Consider the following 26,890-nt stretch of genomic DNA (forward strand, 5'->3'; position numbering starts at 1 on the left):
ACCATAGAATTACACCACAGATAATAAAAGGCCCGTAATTTAATGTTTTTGCTTCCTTTTCAAGAGATAGGTTTGTCTCTACCTAATTCGTATTTGCAACTATTAGAAACACTGGGGATTCCTATCAGTAAGTTACCTAAAGGCCCCCTTTACTCAGCAGGTAACACTGGGTTGGTAACATTTGCATGTATTAACATAAACTCTATAGGAAGAGCCCAGTGACTGAAGGCTCCTTCTGATAGTTTGGGTGTGTGTCTTGGGCCAGGTCACTGAAGAACCTTTGGAAGAAGAGACAGAGGATGTTGCAAACCTGTGGAACTCCTTTCATGATGAAGATGAGGATGAAGCAATGGTATTCTTTGTCCTTCAGGAGAGCACTGGGTATATGGCCCCAACCCTGCGTGCCCTGGCCATTGTCCACACCATCATCTCTCTGGTCTGTGTGGTGGGATATTACTGCCTGAAGGTGAGCATTCTAGCCATCTGTCCCTCTAGGTCTTTTCTGACTTCTTGAGGGAGAAGTGTCATTTTTGAGTTCCACCAGCTCTTTGTCCTCTTGCTTGAAGAGCAAAGCTGGTGGGACAGTACAAGTGTTGTCCCTCAGGGACTGCTCGCAACTGCAGGGTCTCAATCACCGACTTGAGGCTTCTAAATGACAATCTGCAAAGTGAGCTATAGACAATCTTGCTGCAGGAGAAGCGTTCCAGACACCTCAGTATCAGAGTCATTACACCAAGGCACAAATGACATTAGCCAAGAGAGCTTCTTGTGATCTCTGAGTTGGCTGTCAGATTTTTATAAAAAGTACCTTTCCGTTAGGTTGTAGTCATTTGAGACCCAAGATAGATCTCAGAGATGTGCTCCTGTTTCAGTTATCTACATTACATAAGAAATTACCACTAGAGCATCTTCTCCCTCTCAGTCTGTAGACAATGTCAGTCATTCTCTGCTACATGTGAAAGGGTTGTGTCTGCAGTCTTTTTGGGATCTCAAGTAGGTGAGAATGGCAAGGATGGCGTGTTCCTGTGTCTGGTGTCTTAGCAGATGAACAGCTAGGAAGCAGATCTCAGCTGGAGTAGTGGGAGTCCATCTCCCCTCTCTCCATGTAGACACAGAGCATCTCCCACTCCTCATGGCCCCTCCATGTAATCTCTGCAGGAGGGTGGACTTCTTTTATGAATGACTTAGAATTTCCCTGAAGATCACGGAAGTGGAAAATGCTAGCCCCTCTTTCCCTGAAATTGTCGATGTCATTTCCACCACCCTCTATTGGTTAAAGTAAGTCACATGATGGCCCAGATTCACAGTTGCCTTTGGAGGTTGCTCAAGTCATGAACAAGGAAGCACCATTCATTTGGGCCATCTTTAGCTACGACTGCAAGTACATCAATCTTCATTCCTTCAGTTTTGTGTTCTGTGCTCTTTTCTGTTTCTACACCATAACTGTATAAATTACTTTTCTTGTTGCTATCAAAATACTTGTCCTATTTTGGATCACAGTTTGATGGTACAATCCATCGTGGTGGGGAAGGTACGGCAGTGAGAGATAGTCCAGCTGTGGTAGCAGGAAGGGAGACAGCTGTTCACACTGCCGTCAGAAAACTGCGAATGCTGGTGATCCACCCACTTTCACCTTTTACTCAATCCAGGGCCCGAGCCCCATGGGATAGTGTCACCCACTTTCAGGGCATATCTTTCCTCATCAGTTCAACCCTCAGCGTGTATCTTTTCTCATCAGTTAAACCTCTCTGGAAACACCTTCACAGACAGGCCTAGTTGTCTGTCTCCTTGCAATGCTAAGTCTTGTTAAGTTGAGAGCCAAGCTTAACCATCACACCAGTTTTTACAAGTACTTTATTTTCGTTACATTTCCTCCTTTAATTTATAGCACTAAGTTATCTTCTTGGAATGAATCCAAGAGATGTATCCCTCTCTTTGTGTCCCTTTCTTCTCCTGGTGAAATAGCATCAGGTGAGAACTCACCTCCTCTCCTAGAGAGAACACATGCTTCCCTGCTGTAGTGAGTCTGCCACTGTAACCTTAAAGTGTGGACTCTGGAGCCAGGATGTCTGGATTGGACTCCTAACTGTTGGGCCATGTGACCTTCCTAGTGCTGTTTCTACATCAAAAAATGAGTATTAGAATAATACTACATTCCAGAAAAATAAATGCATTCATATTTACAAAAATACCAAGAAAATAAGCAACAGTAAACCCAGAAGCATGTTTGCTATTTCTGGATCTGAAATCCAAGAGCTTGTGGGATGAGGTGCAGATACACTGGTGACCTGTAGAAGACAGAGTGGATTAAAATTCAAAAGATGTACAAACACTTTGAAGGACGAAGCGGAGTGTTTGTCACCCGGATATCAGGAGTGGACTGTATCTTGGCGATCACATTATTTTCTAGTGTCTTCCAAGCAGACAGCAGGGCAGCTTCAGCTCTGCTTCCCTGCCCATGTCACCCGTGAGCCAGCAGCAGCCACTGGCTCCTCACGTGTGTCTTGCCTAGTATCAGCCCTTTGCCACCTTCCTGTCATTGGTCTCCAGTGTTGTCTGCTGTTTTCAGGGAGGCAGAGGGGCAAGAAATAAGGTTTTAGAAATAATCCTTGCCCTTTTGTCTCAGAAATAACAGTGTAAGTGATATGATCGTAATGACCTTTGAGGAAAAACATTAAAACATAGTTTGGAAACTCAAGTCCCAAAGATGTCACCAAGTAATTAGAGACATCCTAAATAAATGAGATCCCTAGGCTCTGTATAAATGATTATTATTTATTTGTTTTGCTAGAAGAGGTCTAGCTATTCTGACTTCTCATTTCCTGGGATTTCAAGGAATTTCTGTCTTCTCTAAATCTACCATTAGTTAGGGTTGCTTGTAATCCCTGTTTGTGCTGATCTCTGGTCATATTTATATTACTTGATTGATTAATTTTCCCATTAGCGTGACAAAACACCCAATAGAGGCAGTTTAGGAGAGGAAGGATTTATTTTGGTTCTTGGTTTGAAGATTCAGTCATGATGGGGAAGACAGGGCAGTGTGAGCAGCTCCTGTAGTGACGGGAGTGTAAAGCTTGCTCAGATCAAGTACAGGAAGCAGGAATATTGGCATTCTACTGGCTTCTCTTTACCTCTTTTTATCTAGTCCCATGTCCCAGCCCATGGATGTTCCCACCTTCAGGGTAGGCCTTTTCTCCTCAGTTAAACCTCCCTGGAATGTCCTCAAAGACAGTGTTTCCCCTGCGTCATCCTGAGGTTGGTCAAGTTGACAGTGAAGACTAACCATCACAACATACAACATGCCATACTACCAGATGGAGTCTACATTAAGGGGAGTATGTTGGTATACACCTGTAATAATAACACCTAGGAGTGTGTTAGTATACACACCTGTAACCATAGCACCTGGGAGTGTGCTGGTGTACACCTGTAACCATAGCACCTGGGAGTGTGCTGGTGTACACCTGTAACCATAGCACCTGGGAGTGTGCTGGTATACACCTGTAATCATAGTACCTGGGAGTGTGCTGGCATACCCCTGTAACCATAGTACCTGGGAGTGTGCTGGCATACCCCTGTAACCATAGCACCTGGGAGTGTGCTGGTGTACACCTGTAACCATAGCACCTGGGAGTGTGCTGGTATACACCTGTAATCATAGCATCTGGGAGTGTGCTGGTATACACCTGTAACCATAGTACCTGGGAGTGTGCTGGTGTACACCTGTAACCATAGCACCTGGGAGTGTGCTGGTGTACACCTGTAACCATAGCACCTGGGAGTGTGCTGGTATACACCTGTAATCATAGCATCTGGGAGTGTGCTGGTGTACACCTGTAACCATAGCACCTGGGTGTGTGCTGGTGTACACCTGTAATCATAGCACCTGGGAGTGTGCTGGTATACACCCATAGCCATAACTCCTGGGAGTGTGCTGGTATACACCCATAGCCATAGCATCTGGGAGTGTGCTGGTGTACACCCATAGCCATAGCATCTGGGAGTGTGCTGGTGTACACCTGTAACCATGTCACCTAGGAGTGTGCTGGTGTACACCTGTAGTCATAGCACCTGGGAGTGTGCTGGTATATACCTGTTATCATAGCACCTGGGAGGGTGAAATAGGAGGACTGCCATGAATTTGAGATCACACTAGACTAAATAGTGATTTCCAGACCAGATTGAACTACATAAATAAGATCTTGTCTTTTAAAAAGTTACAATTATGTACTACAACTACCCATGTACCCCTTTAATTCATGATTTCAGCTACTCACAGTAAACTGTGGTCTAAAAAATTAAGTAAAAGTTCAATGAATAAGCAACATATAAATGTTAAATTATATGCTATTTTAAGTAGTAGGATGAAGCTGTACACAGTCTTATTCTGTCCAGTGAGTTCACACAGTATATTCTACCCACCCACTAGGCACTTAGCCCTCTCAGTTATCACACTGATTGGCAAGATAGCATAGTACTCATATTTGAGTAATTCTTAATAATGGCATCCAGAGTGCAAGGGTACTGATACTGAAAATTCTGCAGTGCTAAAGAGAAGACATAAAATGGTCAAGTGAAGATGTGACAGTTCTTAATAAGGAAAGAGAAAATCAGACGAGGTTGCTAAGATCTACTGTCAGAGCATCTTCTATCCATAAAGTCATGAAGCAGAAAAAGAGAAATGTGAGCTGCTTTTTACTGTTTTACTGCCACACATCAGTCTGCAAAAATCAAAGCCATAGCACATAATAGGCAGTTAAGATGGAAAAGGCCATCAAATTTATATATGTCTAAGAGAAAGCACAGTGCATACAAGTTCGGTTCTGCCCATGTTTCTAGGGATTCCCTGGGTGTTTTGGAATGTGTCGCCCACAAAATAGGCAGGTCTGTTGTGTAGGAGAACGATGGGAAGTAATAGCAGAGAGGATCCAGTTCGCTGAAAGGAAAACATCAGTGTGTAGCAAGTACGCACAGAATCCCCTGAGCTCTATCACTGTCGCTATCTAAACGCAGTTCATGCACTAACCTACGGCATCAATCTGACCCTCACCGCTGGTGACTGTTGGGAAGCCGCCATACATTCTTGGGGCTGACCAGTCTGTTCTAGAATAGTTCATTATCCTTTCTAGTTCTTGTTCTGAGCCTGGAAGTCCTAGTACACAAATCCCATTCAAGTCTGGAACTAAACATGGTCGTTTCAGGATTTGTGCACGTCTTACTTTAGTCAGCTGTCTAACCTTCAAGGGTGGCTCAGATCAGCTCAACTTTTAGAAGAGTAGGCATATTAGCCAAGGAGTGAAATTTACTTAGTATGGGCCGTACAGCTAGTTACTGTAAAAAAAGAAAAAATCCTAGTATAGGGCTTAGAGACAAGGCTCAACAGTTAAGAGCACTTGCTGCTCTTCCAGAAGAACTGGGTTTGAGCCCCAACAACCACATGACCACTCACAAACACCTGTTACTCTAGTTTCAGGGCATCTGATGTTCTTTTCTGGCCTCCTTGGGCACTAGGCATGCAAATGGATCACAAACATACATGCTTGTATTTAATATATAGACATTAAAATATGCATTAAATCCCAGTATAAAGGGTTACTGCCATTACTCAGGAAGGTTGATCTGTGACAGGTCCCGGGAAAGGTGCATTAGGCACAAACCTCTAGGTAATGATTGTCTTCTCATTTGCAGGTGCCTCTGGTAGTCTTCAAAAGGGAGAAAGAAATTGCCAGGAAGCTAGAGTTTGATGGTCTGTATATCACCGAACAGCCATCTGAAGATGACATCAAGGGGCAGTGGGACCGCTTGGTGATCAACACACCGTAAGTGCCCTTCATTCCGATCCTATGAAAGCAAGTGTTTGTGTTACCACCAAGGGCATATGGCATGCTCTAATACCAATACATTTACAACTATGAAAACTGTAAGATAAACTCTGGTCGTGAGAGTAGAGAAATAGAAGTGAACGCATGAGCAAAGGCAACCATGTTAAAACTTCTTGCTGTTTCAGTTAAGATACGCATAGTAGATAGGATCCTGACTCCAGCGGAATTATTTCCTGCTCTAAGATGATTAAGGAAACTGAGAGGCAGGGTCTAGATAGGTAGAACCAAACTAATCAGTTTCTAGGAAGGGAAGGCTTTGGGAGAAATAATAGGAGCAATAAAAATCCAACCTCTGTCCCTGCCTGCAGATTCCTGTCCTTCTCCTCATAGGAGAAACAACAAAAGCAGATTTTCTCATCTTTTGCCATTAAATTGCAGACATTTTGGATAATATTAAGTACTTTAATACTCTGAGAAATGTTCTGTCTGGTTATCCAGGACATGTAAGTCTGGGACAATGTGATACCGTGGGAAAGTGCTAGTAGAAAAGGCCGTTCTGTTTCTAGAAATTACCTGAGACACAGAGAACAAAGCACTCGTGTTCCAAGGCGAGATCGGCCAATACTATTTATTTGTGAGCAGGGACGTCCATGAACAAGTAGAGCAACTATCGTAAAAGTTGATTTTTTTTTTTTTCACAGTAAGGGCATCATGGGAGGGGCAATTCTGTCAGTAGCTTCTCACTCTACCACAGTCGCGCATAGGTGCCTTGTCTCTTTTTAAAGTTTGGTTGTAAATTAAAATTTAAATGAAACATAATGTAATATTTACTTATTTTATGAAAAGAGTTGTAATTCAACATATGTATATTATCTAATAAGGGGCATTTCTATGAACTAAGATAGTATCACTTCTGGTCTTGGAACCTTTACATTCTCTCTAGTTATTCGGAACTGATGAGTTGTTATAGACCGCATTCGTCCTATCGTGCTACATAGAATTACCGGGTCTTGGTGTCTATTGTATACTCTGAGTTTTCCTGTTTTTATATTGTGAGGCACACACATACACAAGGACCTATCAAATATGTGCATTTATTTTAATAGAGAGTAACAAACCACAGAGATTAAAACTAGAACATCGTTGCTAGCTTGAAAGCCCTGTTATCCCCCCAGCCGTGCTCCCTTAGCTAACATATTCCGTAATATCCAGTAGTGGTCAATGGAACTGATCGTTAAGTAGTTGCTAGTGCTAGTATGTGTGGGGTCATTATCTTGCTTTAACTTACATTTTTAACTAGTTCTTTGTGCCTAAACACATGATTTCACTTTAAATATTCTAGACTCTGTGTACATGGGATTGTCATGTTACATATGTAATACTGGTAGAGAATCTTTTATACACCATTATGTGTCATTTCTGATTCTCAGTGAACTCACCTATGTTGACAAGTTGTCCCCCAAACTGTAATGTTTTCCGTGTAAGTGTATTTATAAGCAAGACTTGGTGCGTTTTCCTGATAGTAGATATTTCATCTGATTCTGGCTCCCGCTGTTAAAAACAGCACTACCAGAAAATCCCTGCGTCTGTGCGTAAGTGAAAGAGCTCTTCCTCTGAGGGAGTTTGCTCGAGAGAAAGGTGTGGAAAACGCTTGTTCCAGGATACGTTATAAACCGTGCTATACAGACATTTTCTACTTCTGTGCCTGTTTGCCAGCACTGTGTCGGGGAATTCTGGTGATCTGGTAGGGGTGTAATGGCACCTCATTGTACATTTGCCAATTACTAAAGAGGCTAAGGATTTAAGCATATTCTTTACACATTTTCTTCTGCAAGCCTGTTCTCTAGGGCTTAAAGAAAATGACAATGTGAAAATGTATGTTCTACCTTCAAGGAACTTCTTGACCTTAGCCTTAGTAAGGGGACAAGCCACTCAAAATTGAGACCAAGATAAGATCATGTCCATGAAATTGTCTTAAACACAGCCCTTTAGCATTTATTGTGGAATATTCTACTCAGTACAAAACAGGACCAAGAGACAAGGTGTGTGCTAGAGAAAGCTGGTCATGGTGACCCAGATATAATCCCAGTACTTAGAAACAGAGAGGAAGATCATTTAAGTTTGAACCTAGCTTTTTCTGTGTAGTGAGTTCTATGTCAGCAACGGCTACACAATAAAACCCTACCTAAAAAAGAGACAAGAAAAAAAATGGGGGTGGGGTTCAAGGAGGTAAGATGGCTTGATTTTTACTCTCGTAGACTCTAAATGTCATGCATAAAAAAATCAAGTAGCAATGTACATCGAAGAGAGTAAAAATAATTTTGATCTTATAAATATGTCTATTGGCAGTTTATTCTATAGTACCAGCATTTGTTTTTAATTGGCAATTAGATCATTAAGAGGAATAAGCGATTTTAACAACTAAAACAAATCTGTGGAAAAAATTTTTAGCCTCAAGACTGCCATCCTTTTGGGAGAAGAAGGTCTTGACTTTCTTATCATGAGCTGGTGGTCTTTAGGATTGGAGACTGCTGTGTGACTCAAACTCACAAAGAATGACCCAGAGAAAGGAAAACAAAGTTAGCATGCACACAGCAAGGGTTGGTTTTGCTCCAAAAGCAGCCCTGTGGGAAACCCTCCCAGGAAGGGTCTGTTCATTCTGGCAGATGCAGCACATTTTAAACATTTTTGATAACATTCCAAAGGATGGCAGTTTTTGTTTGTTTAATGAGAAGAAAAAGCTTAAAATGAAACTAGAGAAAATTACAGGCAGAGAAACATGATGCCTCTGAGAGGGCTGGGATGTCATGGAACAAGATGCCACCTCTAGAAGAGAAGGATCTAAGTCCTGGAAGGAAGTAGGTACCTCACGAGTATACAGTGATGAAAGTGAGTAGAGGGTCATTGGGTCAATAAAAACTCTTTCTAAATTAACCTAAGTTCCTTTTGGCTGGGACACTGATGTAAGAGAGCTTGTCTATGTGTCCCGGCACACCCCTCACCATCCCATCTCCCCAGTCACTGACAGTCACGGAATGGGAAACACATTTCCTTCTGGTTTTTGTTTCTGGTGTATACTAGGATCCAGGTAGATGGGTCAAAAAACATTTGGATTTGTGGCCCTGGAGGGCCAGCAGAGGGTGATGATGAGTTCCTCTGGGGCTGTGGTAACACACTTATCCAGGAGCATGACACAAGGGGAGCAGGAAGGGAGTGTGCAAAGTAGATTGGTTTTCAAGAACAAAAACCAACAACATATGTTTCTTGCTGGTGTGTCATCATGGTTTCTTGTTCTTAACCCAATTTTGAGACAGAAACGGCAGAGTGGCTTCCCAAGTGCCTCAGTTGAAACAAAGCGGCAGAACTGTAAGGCAGGGGCCTGGGATGACGCCAAACATTAATCACAGCCCGAGTTCATCAGTGAGCGGGACAGAAATCCAAGAGATCAGAGATCCAGACTTCAAACTAGAAAGTTTCGTGATGCATTTGCCTTGAAGTTAATAATTAAGAACCTGTCCTTTTCGCCTTTGTTTTCAGATCTTTTCCTAATAACTACTGGGACAAATTTGTGAAGAGGAAGGTATGTCTTCTCTTGGGGCGGAGGTATGTGTGCGTGCATGGTGAGCTGTCCACACTCTTCATGTACTAATATGAGGAAATGTGGTGTCAGGCTTACGATGGCGTCTGGAGACTCAACTGCAGAGGTCTTGCACATGTGGGCCTCTGCTTCGTTCCCATACTCGTCTGCCTTCAGCTCCTGCACACAACCCATGCTGCTTTCTCCACGTTAGGCTTCTTTTCTCTCCAGAGACAGGAACTTAAAAAGTTTCCCCTTGATTGCCATCATCTCTTTAATTTTCACTAGGGGTGACTTTTTCCTTTTCCAGTCAGTTTTAAATGGTATCTTGTTTAACCTGTTGAAAAAATTCAGCATGGCAAAACTCTGAAGACATCAAAGCTGGAGAACAGTTGGGAGGTGGTGGTGTAGCCATAGCCCACCCTGCCATTTCTCTGCTCTAGGTGATCAACAAGTATGGAGATCTCTACGGAGCGGAGCGCATCGCTGAACTCCTGGGTTTGGATAAGAATGCCCTCGACTTCAGTCCAGTAGAAGAGACCAAAGTGGAGGCGGCCTCTCTGGTGTCATGGTACAGATCTCAGGAGCTCAAGTCCAAGTGGCAAAGACAAATTCTTTGTTTTCCATCCTCCCCAGTGAGCTAGAGGGGAAAATAAAGCATGTCTTTGGTTTTCTTACAAATTGGGAAAGGACTGCCTTAAAGGATTTCATGACCAATCAGTTCTTATGCCCCAAAGAGTCCAAAGACTAAGATTTCCAGATGCATGATTCAAACCATTCTTTGTCTCTGAGAAGTCTATGTAACTTGAAGAAAAGTTGAAGCTGTGTTTATATTATTCACCCTAAGAGATTTTCCCCTTTATTAAGCACTTAACTAACATTGACAAGTAAGTTATGAAATTATTGTTCCTCTTTAGGCTAAGTTCCATCGACATGAAGTACCATATTTGGAAGCTGGGGGTGGTTTTCACTGACAATGTAAGTACAGTACCAGAAAAAACAAGATCTTGAGCCCTAAGTCAGGGGATCTTGTTGGATTCCACAGAGAATAAGCAAGCCCTGAGGTTTCTCATTGCAGCTTCCCTGGCTAATCATGGATCAGGTGCCTGAGAGGTGCTGGGGGAAACGCTGCCTCGTGCAATAGTATAACATGAAAGGGGCTCTGTTGTAAGACCTTGGGACAACTTATAGCACCCCAGTACCTATGCCCCCTTTTCTTCATGTTGTTCCTCAAAATGAGGGGAAATAGTTTAATGAGTGTATCGTATCATGAATGCCTGGAAAATCGTCAGTTTTCTCCCATTTCTACAGTCCTTTCTCTACCTTGCCTGGTACACAACCATGTCTGTCCTGGGCCACTACAACAACTTCTTCTTCGCTGCTCATCTATTGGATATTGCAATGGGCTTTAAAACCCTGAGGACGATCCTGTCATCTGTAACTCACAATGGCAAACAGGTATTGGTCTATACTTACTCGTAACAGTGTATAGAAAAGGGAAAAAAGCATTATGCAAGTGTATGTCAGAAAAAGAATTTTTCCTGGTGTGGAATGCTTCTTTCTTGGACAAACACTTGAACTTGTAGCAGTTCTTTTTTCGAATCCATAACCAACTGATGATGGAACATTAAAGTTAGGATCAACTAGGAGAATAAGGTTGGGTTGAGCAGAGTAATGGACATATCAGAATCACTTTTGGAACCTTTTATGAACCTACCCCTTCCTCCATAGCTCTTATTTACCCTTGGGGGATAATTAGTGTATGTATAAAGCTCCTAGGGACTTCAAACGTGTTCCTAGTAATAAGAAAGTTAATGTGTATTTTTAATATACATTTACACATAATATGCATACATGCATGTAATGTGTTACCTCTACATGCTAAACAAAGAATTGACTTTGACCATATGTAGAAGACTGGCTACAGCAATGACCATAGTCATATTAAAAGCTTCTAGTAGGTTCTCCTTATTTGCAAACTCAACAAGTATAGTTAAGTATGTATGAGACATACTCCGTCATACTTCTAAACCTTTGTATGGGACAGGGCAACAAGAAATTCAAAATATGCCAAGCTTATGCCATGTTTCAGGTTCTGAGTCTCATAACTACTATATAAGGTAGATGTTAATCTCAAAAGAATTCAGGCCAAGAGGCTGTGTGACTACCCCCCCCAAGACTACACAGCTGGTATCTGGCAGAGCTTAGGTCCAACAATCCCTCTGCTTTCCTTTGGTAGGAGGCTCCAGTTCTTCCTCTCCTCTAAAGCACTTCCTATGAGATCTGTTCACCAAGAATTGAGTAACTTCATCCCTTAGAGGGCCAGCAACACATCAGTTTTGCTGCTTACCTTAGCTTTTGTGCCTATTCCCTTTTGTGCAGCTCCTCAGAAGCAAAAGATCTACACTTTTTATCTTCCCTCCAGTCCAGTATCTAGTCCCTGCTGGAATGGGTCGCAGAGGCAGGTCCTTGGGATTCCTCATTCATGCTCCTGAATCCCCAGCCACCTTATATAGCATGGAACTAAACATGTCCTGTGACACCATGGTGGACCCAAGCAGACTTCCTGGTTCAACCATTGTAATATTTGCAATAACTTCAAAGCTGGGGGGATTATGCAGGCTATGGCTAGGTTACAATATAGCCGGGGGGAGCCACCAGTCTGAGGAGACTTAGGTTTCCTCAGCAGCAGCTTAGAGAAGCAGGTTTGGAAAACACGCAGCTCTGTAAAGGCAAGAGAACCCTCTCACAGCATGTTCACTTGATTTCACAGGTACATTTGCCCTTCGCCTATGTATAAAACCACACTCCAGGCATTAGTGTGGTGCAGATACCTCCAGAAAGTACTAGACTGGTGACTTAGTGATGAATCTATGGCTTCAGCTCTTGAGGCTGAAGCGTAATATGAAAGTGTTAACTGGCTTGGTCACCTCTGAGGTTTTTCTCCTTGTTTTGTGCACAGCTATGCTCTAGTGCCATTGCACACAACTGTCCCTCTGGGTGCATGTGTTTTAGATCATCTGGCTCCTAATCTCCTTTTATAATGACATGAATGACATTGGGTTGGGGACCACGTTCACAGCCTCATAAGTTAATCTCTCTAAACACTGCCTCCAAATAGTCACGTCCTGAGACACTAGTGATTAGGACTCCACACATCAACTGCAGGGAGGATATGGCTCGGCCCTGGCATTCCACCTATGAACTCTTCCCTTCTGATAAGCCTGGTCAAGCTGTTCTTTACATCACTGTCACCCTTAACTACTGGGGGTCCCATGAGCCTTCCAGGGTTGAAATTCTGCTCCTCTACATCTCCGCTTTCTCCTCCCTAGCTGGTTCTGACTGTTGGCCTCCTGGCTGTGGTTGTTTACCTCTATACTGTGGTGGCTTTCAACTTCTTCCGCAAGTTCTATAACAAAAGTGAAGATGACGACGAGCCGGATATGAAGTGTGACGACATGATGACAGTGAGTACCCACTGGCCATGGCCACACAGCCTCTCTGGAAGAGAAAAGCCAGAGGTGGTGGCATTGGAGAAAACAGTTGTCATCTGTCCAAAAGAAGGCAGTGTCTTGGAGAGATGGGGGCGATGTAATGGGGGTCATCACACTGTGGGAGCCAAGGGGTACCAGCACTTCTCTCTGGGATGAGGATTAGGCACGCCGTGAGTGAGCACATCTAAATTCCACGGCAGTACAGCTTTCGTTTTCATCTCTGAAAACTGGGAGTGAAGTTCCAAAGATCAGAGATCCTTATTTCAGCCATTCATCTGGCTTCTTTCAAGATAGATACCAAAGGCTAAGAGCATGACACAGCAGGATAAGGCGTGTCTGTCAGGTGTGGGGGATGCTGTCCGGCCCTGTCGGAATGAAAGGCACAGCTGGGAGGACACATGCTGTAGAGGTAGCCATGACATCTTCTTCTAGGGCTTATCATAGTCTAACTTCAGGGAAAGACATGCTAGGTAAAGGTCTGGGAGCATTTCTCTATAAACAGGTAATGCTTATTGGCTAAAACTCCCCTTATGCTAGCTTGGGACAAGGCAACAATGCCAATCATCAGAACACCAGTGCACCTGGCGCCAGGCTGCTCCCTGCTCTGGATTTGCCCCTTCTATGTGAGCCTAAGGCCACTGGTGAGGGGAAAGGATACGTGTGGCTGGCTGAATGAAGCAGTGCTCGGATAAACAAACACATGTGTCAAAGAAAGTCAATCGCAGGTTGAGTGTGTTGAGTGTTCCTTATCCAAAGTTTTGGGACCATAAGTGCTTCAGATTGGGGAATACCTGCATATATCCTATGTCTTAAAAAGTAGGACCAAAACATAAACATGAAATTCATCAGCTCCCTTTATATTTTAAAGCCAAAGACTGAAAGCAATTTTACACAAGTGTATTTAAGATATACTTTGACAGTGAACATGATGTGAGGTCAGGTGGTGAATGTTGGACCTGAGGTGTCATGACGGCATTTGAACAGTTTTATGTTTAAAAACATTCTGATTTCAGGTTAGGGATGCTCAGCCCATACTTGATGGAAATTCTTGGAAAATATACAGGGGATAAAGAAGTAGAGCCTAAAAATCAGGCTGGCAGTCTTGAAGTTCGACAAGACAAAGCCAATAGCTGGTATATGCCATACCATCAGGCCTTACCAACCTTTTATTATATGCATCGCAATTCAAAGTAGGTTTCTCAAAAATATAGGAATTTTTCCATCCTGGTAGACAACAATCTGGGTACGGTGGACAGCAAAGGCCAGCATCACTGAAGGTCCCTGCTCCCAGTTCAGGACTGTCATGCTTATATGTGTAGTGTGAAGTGACCATGCTCCTGGAGAGCCATTCCCCTTTCACCTGAACTGCCACCACCATCTTCCCTAGTGCTACCTCTTCCACATGTATGTGGGAGTGAGAGCGGGTGGCGGCATTGGTGATGAAATTGAAGACCCTGCTGGTGACCCTTACGAGATGTATCGCATCGTCTTTGACATTACCTTCTTCTTCTTTGTCATTGTCATCTTGCTGGCCATCATTCAAGGTATGGTTGTCAATTACAGTACATAGGAGCTGGATTAAGAAGTTTTTTTCCCCTAATTCATCTAACTTGTCAATTTAACAATTCATTGAGCACTTATTGTCTGTGAAGTCTTGTATAGAGAGAGCCAAAGAGCCCCTAGACAATTTCAAGAAACTTGAGGGCATGCACAGAGTACTCCCCACCCTAAATTATGTCTTCATCCCTTCTGCTTCCTAGATGTCTCCTGTGGTTTCCTTACCCTTTTCTTTGTTCTCTCATGCGGAGAGGTGGGGAAACGGGAGAGAAAGGAGCTATAAAGATATGACATGTCTTATTGTCTTTTAGAGCAGATAGGAAGGTACTTATATCTTAGTCAACAGTTTGCTAAGAACTGAAGAAGCAAAGATGATTAATTTGAGTCATGCTGATATTTAAGTGTTGAGGACTCAGAAGCAAAGACGATGAGGGAAGACATTAATCAAAAACAATGAGAACACATGATTGATATCCGGGGGACTCAGGAGAAGAAAGAGTTAAGGGAAGCAGCTGTCAGCACTGAGGCACAGGAAGAGAAGCCATGAGAACTGACTAGCCAGGACCAAGTGCTTGAAAACATAGCCCTTTCCCCTTTAATTTTGCTGTAATAGACAAGCTCAGTTTGATAATTCATTTTTTTTTTGACAAATCAAAATGGGCTCTGCCATTTCTCCCCCGAGACTATGATGCAGAAGAAGGTACTCTGTCCTTTGTATTTAAAAACCCAGGTCTGATTATTGATGCTTTTGGAGAGCTGAGAGACCAGCAGGAACAAGTGCGTGAAGACATGGAGGTACCGTTCTTTCTACTTATTTCAACCCCACACAGGTTCCTCAAACCATAGGCATGGCTATTAATTAGGGCCATCCCTAAGGAAAACTACTACAACTTCCCACGTCTGTTGTCTCGCTTCCTCTGCACAAAGCTACCAGCCTTGGGCACTAATGCCCTGTGAGCTTCACCCTGCCATGCCTGACACACTGCTGCCTCCTGTCTCATACTGGAGAGAGCAGCATCTTCAGCTAGAAAGGTGGGATGAATAAAGGCATATTAGCCCAAAGCATCAAACAGGAAGGCAGCTTTCCTTGTCCCCAGTTCAGCAGGCTATTGGCGGCTTTCCTTCCTCTGCAGCTATGCGTACTAAGGTGGTTTCCTTTTATGTTTGTTTTCATAGACGAAATGTTTCATCTGTGGCATTGGCAATGACTACTTTGACACAACCCCTCATGGTTTTGAAACACATACACTGCAAGAGCACAACTTAGCCAATTACTTGTAAGTAGTCTGCTAAAGGATGTTGTTTTCAGGGCAAAACAAAATAACTCCGTTACAAAGTCCAGTCTGCTCATGTTGTTTCTTCCTTTCTGTTTGGAAGAGGTAGACAGGATCAGTAAAGGAACACTCTATGTGGTGATCTGCCAGCTAAATAAATGTGCCAGGAAAAGAAGGTTACACGGGCCCAGGTCTTCGGTATGATAGAAGTATGAAATTCTCACTCTCAGTAGAGGGAAAGGAAGAAGCTGTCACTGTTAGAGCCATCTCTGTGTGGTTTTCAAGACAGGGCCTTTCCACATACTCCTGACTTTTCTGGAACTTGTTCTGTAAACCAAGCTAGCCTCAAACTCAGGAGTTCACCTGCCTCTGTCTCCCGAGTGCTAGGACTAAAAGTGAGCGCCACTATGCACACTAATTTTTTGTTTTCTTTTTTAATTTAAAAAACCCTACCTTTCCTCCATTTGTTCTTTTTCCAGATTCTTTCTGATGTATTTGATTAATAAGGATGAAACAGAACACACGGGTCAGGTAAGAGACAAGCTGCTTTTAACTAAGAACTAGGTGTGTCGTCTTCCTTTTACTAAGTCTTGAAACTGAGCAGTACACTTGGGGATATCTGAGGCTAGTAGTCTCTTAGATGTATTTTTCCCATCACCATTTTGTTACTTAGTAAGAAGTGAGAACTCTATGGTGACTTCAGTCTATTCCCCCAAGATCCCCTGATAATCCCTCCCAACAAACACTGACATTTTCCGAGCCATTGTGTTTACTGCTTCTGTATAAAATAGCTGGAGGTGGGAGGACAGTAGAGAGGAAAAGACAACGAAGAATGGAGTGGGTGGCCGGAACAAAGAACAGGAGATTCAGAGTAAGACGGTGGGAGAGACAGCACAAGAAAGAGCGGCCTTGCATGTGGGCGACAGCAAGAATGTGGAGGTATGGTGAGAGCGGATGAGTGAGTAGCGGTGTCAAGTAATCCTGTGACTAACTCTGAAAAAAAGGTGGGCCTAGTTACTCAAAAGTCAGACGTCAGTGCCTAGGAAAACTTTACAGCTCGAACACTTGGGTTGTAGATCAGGCCTCAGGTAGCATGAAGTGTCCCCCTAAACCCGCCTTCTTTTTAGTCCCCCGAGGTTTGCCTCCTCCCCTTCACCATGATGGGAAGACAGCTCACAAAACCAAGCGGGCTGGGGAGAGCGTGAGAACATGTCCATATGACCTCACATCAGTTCCCATTGGTCTCCCTAAAGGAAACCACACAGAGCAAAAACAAACTGGGCTTAGCTTACCGAGGTTTCAACACAAAGTACCCTTTGTTTACCCTGTTTCAGGAATCCTATGTGTGGAAGATGTACCAGGAAAGGTGTTGGGACTTCTTCCCAGCTGGCGACTGCTTTCGTAAGCAATATGAAGATCAGCTTGGGTAAATCTGAGTTCAAGACGAGCCGTGATTCTGGACAGTTACCTTCTAATGCAACAGAATTCTTCTTTGACACTGCTTTAAAAAATCCGTACTTGGAAATTGCTTTGGCATTTGTGCCCAGTGGACAAAGGATGGCAAACTGTCACGGACTCCACCCGACTGCTCGCGGGATCTCAGCTCCGAGAGCAACTAGTTCCTGGGAACAGCTCCGAGAAATATGAAGGCTTGAACACCTAAATTGTCGTGCAAGAGGACCCTGCCAGGGACGGATGTGGAGAACTACACAAAATCATGTTCAGCTTGTGTTAACTTCGATCTAATTTTTCCATGGTACTTGCTAGAGACTTTCCAGACTCAGCCTGAAAAGCTTTAAGCAGCTAAAGAAATAGAAAACACTTTGTCGAACCTGAAATATCGATTAAGTGCCTTAAAAAAAAATCTCTTTAGATATAGCTATGCAAGTTTTTTATGTTTGTGTTCCAGAAGGACAACTCCATTCACAGCTGTGCTGATACTCTGTCTCACCTTATGAACCTGTACTTGAAGGTTACGCACACCATTTCTTCAGTAACAGCCTCTCCGCTGCTGTCATTGGAAGAAAGGCACTGGACTGAAATTTCAGAAAAATCCCAATCTTATACCAAACTTGAGTGATGCTTTATGGTCCTGTGTAAGTAGTGGAGCTGCCATGTTTTAGGTCAATCTCCTCCAATAAAATGAAGTGCCCACTGCAATAAAGTAACCCATGCCAGCTCGGGGCTTGGCCTCTTGTCATGTAACCACTCCCGTTCCTTTACAGCAGGATGGCTGGAGTCAGGGATGTCAGACAAGCAGCCCATGGGTTTTATGGCAAAACAAAATGGTCAAAATAAACACCCTCTGGCCCGTGGCCAACTGCATGCCTTCTTTGTATATATTCCCTTAATTAGCACCTGTTATTCCATAATGTCAGGAAAACCATAGCTATGGCATCCCCTGTCCTTAAAGAAATCTATTAGGTGACTAAGTCAGAGAACAACAGAAATAAAGCCCCAAGCAAGCCTCATACATGTATTCAGATGCCATCAGAAACAGAGGTAGGCATTGGCTGCTGTGAGCATTAACAGTACATGTTAGCATGGGATATTCTGGTAAATTAGCCCACCCTCACTTAGAAGGCAACCAAAATTTGCTTCAGGCCCATATTCCCCCTTAGTCCCCCGTCCCCTCCTCAGGAAATGATGCTGTCCAGCCAGTCTTCCAGCTCTTCCTCGGTGACATTTTTGGATGTGCTTGTCTGTTCAGGCTCCACAGTTTTCTCTCCAGTCATGGATGACTTTTCAGGAACTATGGAAATAAAATCAACATTAGCCACTTCACTCAATTACAACGGTGAGAGTTAAGGCTTTGGGGGGTTTGTTTGAGGATATACTTCAGCCCAAATTATTACTTTCTCCGTAACAAGGAAGAAATTCCATGATTGTCACCCCCTAAGATACAACTAATAGCATCTGAACAACGTAACAAAGGCACAGGTTTGCTCTTCTATTTAGGCTGAAGATGAATTTCACTGCTCACAAGTGTTGAGTTTAACACAAAGACCAACAGCATAGCTCACTGTCCTTTTCCTTTTGAGGCAATCCTGAAACATCGGAATGACTCCTGAGTTCTGTATACGACAGTTATCTTAGGCCTATCACATCAGAAGGGCTACCAGCTCACAAAACATTTACAAGATAAACATTCTTTTGCTTTAAAAACCAAATCAGTTTCCAGCCTATTTAGTCGATTAAAAGGTCTTCCACTGAAAGGCTTTTACAGCAGCTCAATTTGCAGCTCTAAGTTTAATACTGCAACCGGGCTGGTAGCCACTTTGGAAGCTTGAGATTATTGAGTAAGAGAAAGTGCTGAAAAGGTCAGCTCAGGGGAAGCTGTGATTTGCCCAGGGGAAGAGATGCCTGGGACACTGCTGGATCAATGACAGACACAGAGGGGTGGCGTAGGTGATGTGGTAGGACTGCTCCCATAAAAACATCACAACTGAGAAGATGAATGGGAAATGAAATGAAAGCCATGCCTGTTTCCTCCTGGGCCACCTGCCCATCTCTTTCTGGCTCCTGGTCCTGAGACGTCTGGTCCAGACAGGGTCTGTCGTCCTCTTTCACAGGTGCATCTAAGTGCAGCAGCATGTCCAGTTCATCTTCCAGATGGTCTGCCACTGAGTGTGGCGGGAAGGGGGCTTTCTGCAAACCCTCTAGAGGGCTTGGTCTTAAACTGTCTTTGCCCAGAGACCTGGGACAACTACCAGCGGCAGGTCTGAGCTCAGAGATGGGCCCCCTTAACTGCGTGCCCGGGTCCTGGCCATCCTCGGGTCTCCTTGGTTTCACCTGTGGAAGTTCTAAGGGAACTGTGGTCTGAAAAAGAGCGTTATGTCGGGATTTAGTAGAGTCCTCCTGTCTGTTTAAGCACAAGGACAACATACACTCCTGTGACAGCCCACAAAGTACGCCCTGTTGGGGCCCCACCACAGCACTCTTCCTGATCCCAAGGCGGATGAAGAGACTTTGTGGAAACATCATAGGGCTGAGCCTCTGCTCAACCCCCCTCTATTATGTGCTAACTAACTCAGAGGTTGAATTAAAAAAGCCCATGTCCTCCTATCCCTGGCCTCAAAGCTAACTGTACCACATGTCTATTTGAATTGATACTTAGGTCATCCTTCATTATAGCCTTATCTGTAAAAGTGACTAAGAAGTAATCAGCCAAGGAGACCTGTTCACTGTGCTGAGATGCAGGATCATTTGCCAAAAAGAAAAGACCTCAACTGTTGTTTGAATACAAGATGTCAAATGTGAAGAAAAACAGACTATTTGGCTACTTTATAGAGAAGTCAAAACCAGGTAATACTGTAGTAATAGAAGCCAGGGTGATGGCTGTCTTGTGGGCATGTGTAGTGGCCTCAGAGGACCTGACAGTGCTCTGACTCCCCATGTGATGCTGATTCCAGTTACACATACATATCTGTACATTCTTCCCTGTCTGTGCTGTGCTTCAAAGGCTTCCCATAGGACTATGACAGGTCTCAGTCTAAAGTTGAGAAACCCTCTTTTGGGGTAAGGCCACAGGGATGGCAGGGGTCCACAATGCCTAGGTTAGAAAGTGTGCCCTACAGTAACTGATCCCTACTCTTACTGAAAGACCTAGATTGCTAGAAACTCCTCAGACATTTTTCAGAAATTTACTTCAGCATGGCCTTCTAAGCATAAACTAGACCAATGTCCAGCACTGCAGTTGTACAAAGCAAAGCCAGGGTGTGGTCCTCCTCTCTATGCTAACCCTACAACTATTAACAGTGATTTCTGTCCCGCCTGGTCCCGCAGCCATTCAGTCCCAAATAAACACCCAGAGGTCTACAGGTTTGTTGACAGGTTTCTGTCCTGCTAGATCCCACAGCCATTCAGCCCCCCAAAAACACAGAGGTCTACATTAATTATAAACTAGTTGGCCTATTAGCTCAGGCTTCTTATTAACTAATTCTTACATCTTACAGCAACCCATAATTCTTGTCTGTGTTAGCCACATGGCTTGGAACCTTTATCAGCAAGGCATTCTCATTCTGCTTCTTGTGTCTGACTTCCTCTGTGATGACTCCAGATTGCATCTTTCCTCTTCCCAGAATTCTCCTGTTCTCATTGCCCTGCCTCTACTTCCTGCCTGGTCACCCTGCTGCCTGGCTACTGGCCAATCAGCATTTTATTAAACAAGTAGAAGAAACAAATCTTTACATGGTAAAACCATTGTCCCACAGCAGACAACTGTTTCATGGATCTCTGTGAGAACACGGAAGTTGTTGTTTTCCTTATTTTTTTTTTAATTTCCTAAGTGATACTAATAAGTGCAATAGAAAACAGACCTGAAGACTATGGATGTGTGTGTGTGTGTGTGTGTGTGTGTGTGTGTGAGAGAGAGAGAGAGAGAGAGAGAGAGAGAGAGAGAGAGAGAGAGAGAGAGAGAGAGAGAGAGACAGAGTGTCTCTTACCTGGACCCAGGTGACAGTTTTCATAAGATGGCTTCCCTACTGTGCCTTAAGAGCATACACAGACACAGCCTTGAACACACATTCCAGGTACTCAGCACACAGACACAGCCATGAACACACCCCCCAGGTCGCTCAGCACACATACACAGCCATGAACACACATTCCAGTTTCTCAGCACACATACACAGCTGAGAACACACCCCCAGTCACTCAGCACACAGACACCGCCATGAAGACACCCCCAGTAGCTCAGCACACAGACACAGCCATGAACACACCCTCCAGTCACTCAGCACACAGACACCGCCATGAAGACACCCCCAGTAGCTCAGCACACAGACACAGCCATGAACACACCCCCCAGTTGCTCAGCACACAGACACAGCCATGAATACACCCCCCAGTCACTCAGCAAACAGACACAGCCATGAACACACACCCCAGTCGCTCAGCACACAAAGCCATGAATACACACCCCCAGTCACTTAGCACACAGACCAGACACAGCCATGAACACACACCCCCAGTCACTCAGCACACAGACACAGCCATGAACACACCCCCCAGTCACTCAGCACACAGACACAGCCATGAACACCCACCCCCCGTCACTCAGCACACAGACACAGCCATGAATACACCCCAGTCACTCAGCACACAGACACAGCCATGAACATACCCCCCAGTCGCTCAGCACACATACACAGCCATGAACACACCCCCCAGTCGCTCAGCACACATACACAGCCATGAACACACCCCCAAGTCGCTCAGCACACAGACACCGCCATGAATACACACCCCCAGTCGCTCAGCACACAGACACAGCCATGAATACACCCCCAGTCACTCAGCACACAGACACAGCCATGAATACACATTCCAGTTACTCAGCACACATACACAGCTGAGAACACACCCCCAGTCACTCAGCACACAGACACAGCCATGAACAAACCCCCCAGTCGCTCAGCACACATACACAGCCATGAACACACCCCCAAGTCGCTCAGCACACAGACACCGCCATGAACACACCCCCCAGTCACTCAGCACACAGACACAGCCATGAATACACCCCCCAGTCACTCAGCACACAGACACAGCCATGAACACACACCCCAGTCGCTCAGCACACAAAGCCATGAATACACACCCCCAGTCACTTAGCACACAGACCAGACACAGCCATGAACACACCCCCCAGTCACTCAGCACACAGACACAGCCATGAACACACCCCCCAGTCACTCAGCACACAGACACAGCCATGAACACCCACCCCCCGTCACTCAGCACACAGACACAGCCATGAATACACCCCAGTCACTCAGCACACAGACACAGCCATGAACATACCCCCCAGTCGCTCAGCACACATACACAGCCATGAACACACCCCCCAGTCGCTCAGCACACATACACAGCCATGAACACACCCCCAAGTCGCTCAGCACACAGACACCGCCATGAATACACACCCCCAGTCGCTCAGCACACAGACACAGCCATGAATACACCCCCAGTCACTCAGCACACAGACACAGCCATGAATACACATTCCAGTTACTCAGCACACATACACAGCTGAGAACACACCCCCAGTCACTCAGCACACAGACACAGCCATGAACACACCCCCCAGTCGCTCAGCACATTCACAGCCATGAACACCCCCCAGTTACTCAGCACACAGACACAGCCATGAACACACCCCCAGTCACTCAGCACACAGACACAGCCATGAACACACCCCCCAGTCACTCAGCACACAGACACAGCCATGAACACCCACCCCCCGTCACTCAGCACACAGACACAGCCATGAATACACCCCAGTCACTCAGCACACAGACACAGCCATGAACACACCCCCCAGTCGCTCAGCACACAGACACAGCCATGAACACACCCCCCAGTCGCTCAGCACACATACACAGCTGAGAACACACCCCCCAGTCACTCAGCACACATACACAGCCATGAATACACACCCCAGTCACTTAGCACACAGACACAGCCATGAATACACACCCCCCAGTCACTTAGCACACAGACACAGCCATGAATACACACCCCAGTCACTCAGCACACAGACACAGCCATGAATACACACCCCAGTCACTTAGCCTGCCTTCTATTCCACCAGCACAGTCTTTACCATGATTGTTTTCATGAATGTGGGCCTGCCTGGGTCACCATCCCCATTCACTGCAGCTCATGTGTTCTCACACCTCGGACCTCAGTTTATCCATTGTTTCCTGGGGCCAGCCAGTCCTAGCCACACCATGATACATCAGCTTCATTACCACAAGTTCTTACGGCACACTGAAATTCACATTATCATTTCTATGCCTCTGTATAATTACTTCATTAAACTGATTAGTATCAATATTTTCCAGTAGATTGAGCTCAGGGAAGGAGGAACCACATCCACCTGCTCACCACTGTGTCCCTAGTGCCATCTCAGAGCCTGGTACCTGGATATTTTGTGGTAATAGCCAGACTTTATAGTCTGCTATAGTCTTGCATCCAATTCTATATTTGATCCATTAAAATGTATCATATATAAAGCACAACAGTAATGTCAAACAGCTGCTTTGTTTTCCTTCCAACGTTATAAGGTAATACCTCAATAAGAGGCCTCAGTTGATGATGGACAAGAAAAGCTCAGGCTGAGACACCCTGCAGACTGCACTCTTCCCTTTGGTTCTTCCTCTGCCCCAACCCAGCCAGTAGGCAGACTGATTTTACCTGTATCAACTCTGCAGCAATGTTAAGCCGGACTGAGAGGGGCAGCTGTTGAAGGGCTCGAACCAGTGACTCACTGTCCACGTAGAGTGATGAATTCTAGATGGATGTGGGGGGAGGGTAAAACAACTGTAAATAAGTCATCCATTGGAGATGTTTCTGTCCAGGAGTCCAAACAGCAAGCCCACAGCTTACTCACTCAGAGACACAGTTAGGGCAGTGATCATCACACCAAGCTGACCCCCTAACCCTAAAACTGGAAGAAAACTAGCATTTTAATGAAATCTGACCAGAAACTTCCCCTAAACTCAGACTGCTGGTCCTAGGCAGAAGGGAGAAGAGCTGGTTAGGTGGTGACATGGGGTTGCCAGGTGCCCTCAAAGAAGCTGGTGGGTAAGCACTGCTTCTCTTCAAATCAGAAAACAGCAACTTCCTCTTTCCAGCCATTTATGCTCAGTGTGGCGGTGGCACTAAAAGCTTCCTTTGACCCTTTCCACCTAGGAATGAAGCTACAATGCTCCTGCATTGCTATCTCAAACCAGCATCCCTGCTAAGTCCATAGCCAAACCAGTGATTATCTACTATCCTATTAGCTACCTTGGAGGTGTCCTGGTGACCTAAGGGAAGCAAAAGCTTAAAAGGTAGTCATAATGACTTCCAGTACAGAGGCCAACACCATCCACCACCAGTGTTGGACAGGGACTTTCAAAGGTCAGTCCAGGACTGTGTCTTTTCCTATAATTACTGGCTTCACATTGGTAAAAAGCCAGAGATCCCCTCACTTAGCTATATTGTAGGGCATTTCAAGTTGATAGGTTTATAAATTATTAGAGATGGAAACACAGTTCTTGGCACCTCAAGAGCAGAGCCTGCCACCGAAAGCCCACATTAGTCCCTAGTTCATAAAACAGCAGAACATGGGGATCCATCTGAGTAAGCAATCTGGTTTTCCCACAGCCCCTTTAAAGCCATCCTGAAATGACTAGGTCTTTAAGAAGCCATCATGACAATGCCAACTGGCATTGTTTGCTCTAGGGAAAGAAAAGAAACAAAGAAATTAGCCCATAAATTAGATAACATATTTAAGAAATAAAACCCTGACAGGAATGTGGGAAGTGAGGCCTGCTGCACAAGCACAGACCTGAGCTGGGCCCCCCAGCACCCACGTAAAAGCTGAGCATGGCAGTGCATATCTGTAATCTAAGTCTGATGGGAAGTGGGGGGAAACACAGATAGATCCCAGGGGTTACTGACCAGCCAATCTAACCAAAATGGCAAGTTCCAGGTCCAATAAGAGATCCTGTTTCAAGCTACAGGGGGCTGGAGAGATGGCTCAGAGATTAAGAGCACTGTGTTCTTTCAGAGGTCCTGAGTTCAGTTCCCAGCAGCCACACCGTGGCTTACAACCATCTATAATGAGACCTGGTGCCCTCTTCTGGCATGCAGGCATGAATGTGTATAGGGGTGGGTGGGAATTCGGTACCTAATCCATTTATTACTCATGAACACAGCAAGGTCCTTGACCAAACCTACAGCGTGAACGCAGCCTTCGTGGTTTAAGGACTGACTGAAGGCCTTCTACAGACCTGTTTTTATTTCCTACACTTACCCTGTTTGATGAAGGATAATAAAGAAACGCAGCTAAAGAAGGAATGTGGGGGTGGGGAGGCGGGGAGTTGGATAAAAGAAGCAGAAGAAAAAAGAAAAAAATAGCAAAGCAATCTATTGTGTTAAAATCACAACCATTAACTTCCTACTTCACAACTCAACCTATGAGACATTCACGGATGGCCAAATGAACTCAAGCTTGAAGGACCTGATGAACTTATGTAGTTCCCTGTACATGTTCTCTCTCCAGCAGGCAGCTGAGAATAAAATGCATATGGATTAAAATGCATATGGATTAGAGCTCTTTTCCATGGGATTCATCTCTGAGATAATGGAAAGGGGAGGGGCCTTGGCCTTGAGATGAGCTAGCCTACATTCAAGAGGTTTCTCTTACCTGTTTCAGACATGACGTTTCACCATCCCATTCTTTCTCTTCAGCAAATCGGAACTGTGAGAAGGAGTCCCCTAGGAATAGAAAAAAATAGATATACAATACACACATACATATATATATATAATTTTATATATGCATGCATATATACACACATATGCAATTTTGCACAGAAGATATCCAGTTTCTGTTTCCATCTTAGAGCATAAAGGACACTCTGAACTGTTAACCTTCCCAAAAACAATGACACCATCCTACAAGTCCTAGATCCAGTGCATACATCTGGGCACTGAAAAATACTGTTTACTGTTGACAGATAAACTTATTTCATCCAGTTTCCACTCAAACCACATTCCACATATCATGGGGACAACCAAACAGGCCTGCAAACATTAACCTGTATCTAGTCTATTTCCATCTTTTCTGGTCAGTGTATGTAAAGAAGTTTGTATTTATGACTTGGAGAACCAGCAAGACAGAAAGGGGCAGAGGAGACTGACGGAAGCATCTCTGGGTGGACCCACATGCTAACAGACATCTCTTTGATAAGTTATAAGCCTCCATTATCACTCCAAACTTCACATTGTCAGAATGCCGAACACAAGCCAAACTCAAAGACTGTGCAATAGATCACTGTGTTATCCACAGAGTACCTGCACTGCCCTGAGTTCCTGAGGTCAGCGAGCAACAATGTACGATGGTAACACAGGCGAGCACTGACAGTGATCCGGGGCAGCAAGGTCTATGCTCTGCCTCGGGCTTGCTCTGTACATGCATACGCAGCTGAGGATTTGCATTAATAATTCATTTGCACATGAAGAATTCTCTCTCAAGCTTCCATAAGGATCTAAAATTTGGTCCCGCTTCATTTACTTTCTATCTCCCCAGACAGCCTGTTTTCGCATTTTCATTTTTATGCACCAGTGCTCTATCTCATCTTTTACTTGTCCTGAAGACCACGTGACTCTCAC

General features: G+C 44.6%; 2 protein-coding genes across 3 annotated transcripts in view; one reads left to right on the plus strand and one right to left on the minus strand.

The window, feature by feature from the left end:
- The window catches only part of Ryr3 (ryanodine receptor 3), a 526,065-nt gene extending 508,685 nt beyond the window's left edge, over window positions 1–17,380 (plus strand). The window contains exons 93-104 of the mRNA XM_057780394.1: window positions 266–466; window positions 5,689–5,819; window positions 9,360–9,402; window positions 9,843–9,970; window positions 10,317–10,377; window positions 10,711–10,857; window positions 12,732–12,866; window positions 14,281–14,437; window positions 15,181–15,245; window positions 15,627–15,727; window positions 16,204–16,255; window positions 17,059–17,380. Coding sequence (XP_057636377.1) covers window positions 266–466; window positions 5,689–5,819; window positions 9,360–9,402; window positions 9,843–9,970; window positions 10,317–10,377; window positions 10,711–10,857; window positions 12,732–12,866; window positions 14,281–14,437; window positions 15,181–15,245; window positions 15,627–15,727; window positions 16,204–16,255; window positions 17,059–17,154 — 1,317 coding nt within the window. The 3' untranslated portion in view covers window positions 17,155–17,380. The remainder of the gene's footprint in view (window positions 1–265; window positions 467–5,688; window positions 5,820–9,359; window positions 9,403–9,842; window positions 9,971–10,316; window positions 10,378–10,710; window positions 10,858–12,731; window positions 12,867–14,280; window positions 14,438–15,180; window positions 15,246–15,626; window positions 15,728–16,203; window positions 16,256–17,058) is intronic.
- An 850-nt stretch (window positions 17,381–18,230) lies between these two features.
- Window positions 18,231–26,890, minus strand: part of Aven (apoptosis and caspase activation inhibitor) — a 129,917-nt gene continuing 121,257 nt past the window's right edge. For both annotated transcript variants that reach the window (XM_057780391.1, XM_057780393.1), the window contains 4 exons: window positions 25,923–25,993; window positions 23,924–24,019; window positions 19,207–19,543; window positions 18,231–18,476 (listed from right to left, as the gene is read on the minus strand). In XM_057780391.1, coding sequence (XP_057636374.1) covers window positions 18,361–18,476; window positions 19,207–19,543; window positions 23,924–24,019; window positions 25,923–25,993 — 620 coding nt within the window. In that variant the 3' untranslated portion in view covers window positions 18,231–18,360. The remainder of the gene's footprint in view (window positions 18,477–19,206; window positions 19,544–23,923; window positions 24,020–25,922; window positions 25,994–26,890) is intronic.

Source organism: Chionomys nivalis, chromosome 9, assembly GCF_950005125.1.
Source record: "Chionomys nivalis chromosome 9, mChiNiv1.1, whole genome shotgun sequence".
Lineage (NCBI taxonomy): Eukaryota > Metazoa > Chordata > Mammalia > Rodentia > Cricetidae > Chionomys > Chionomys nivalis.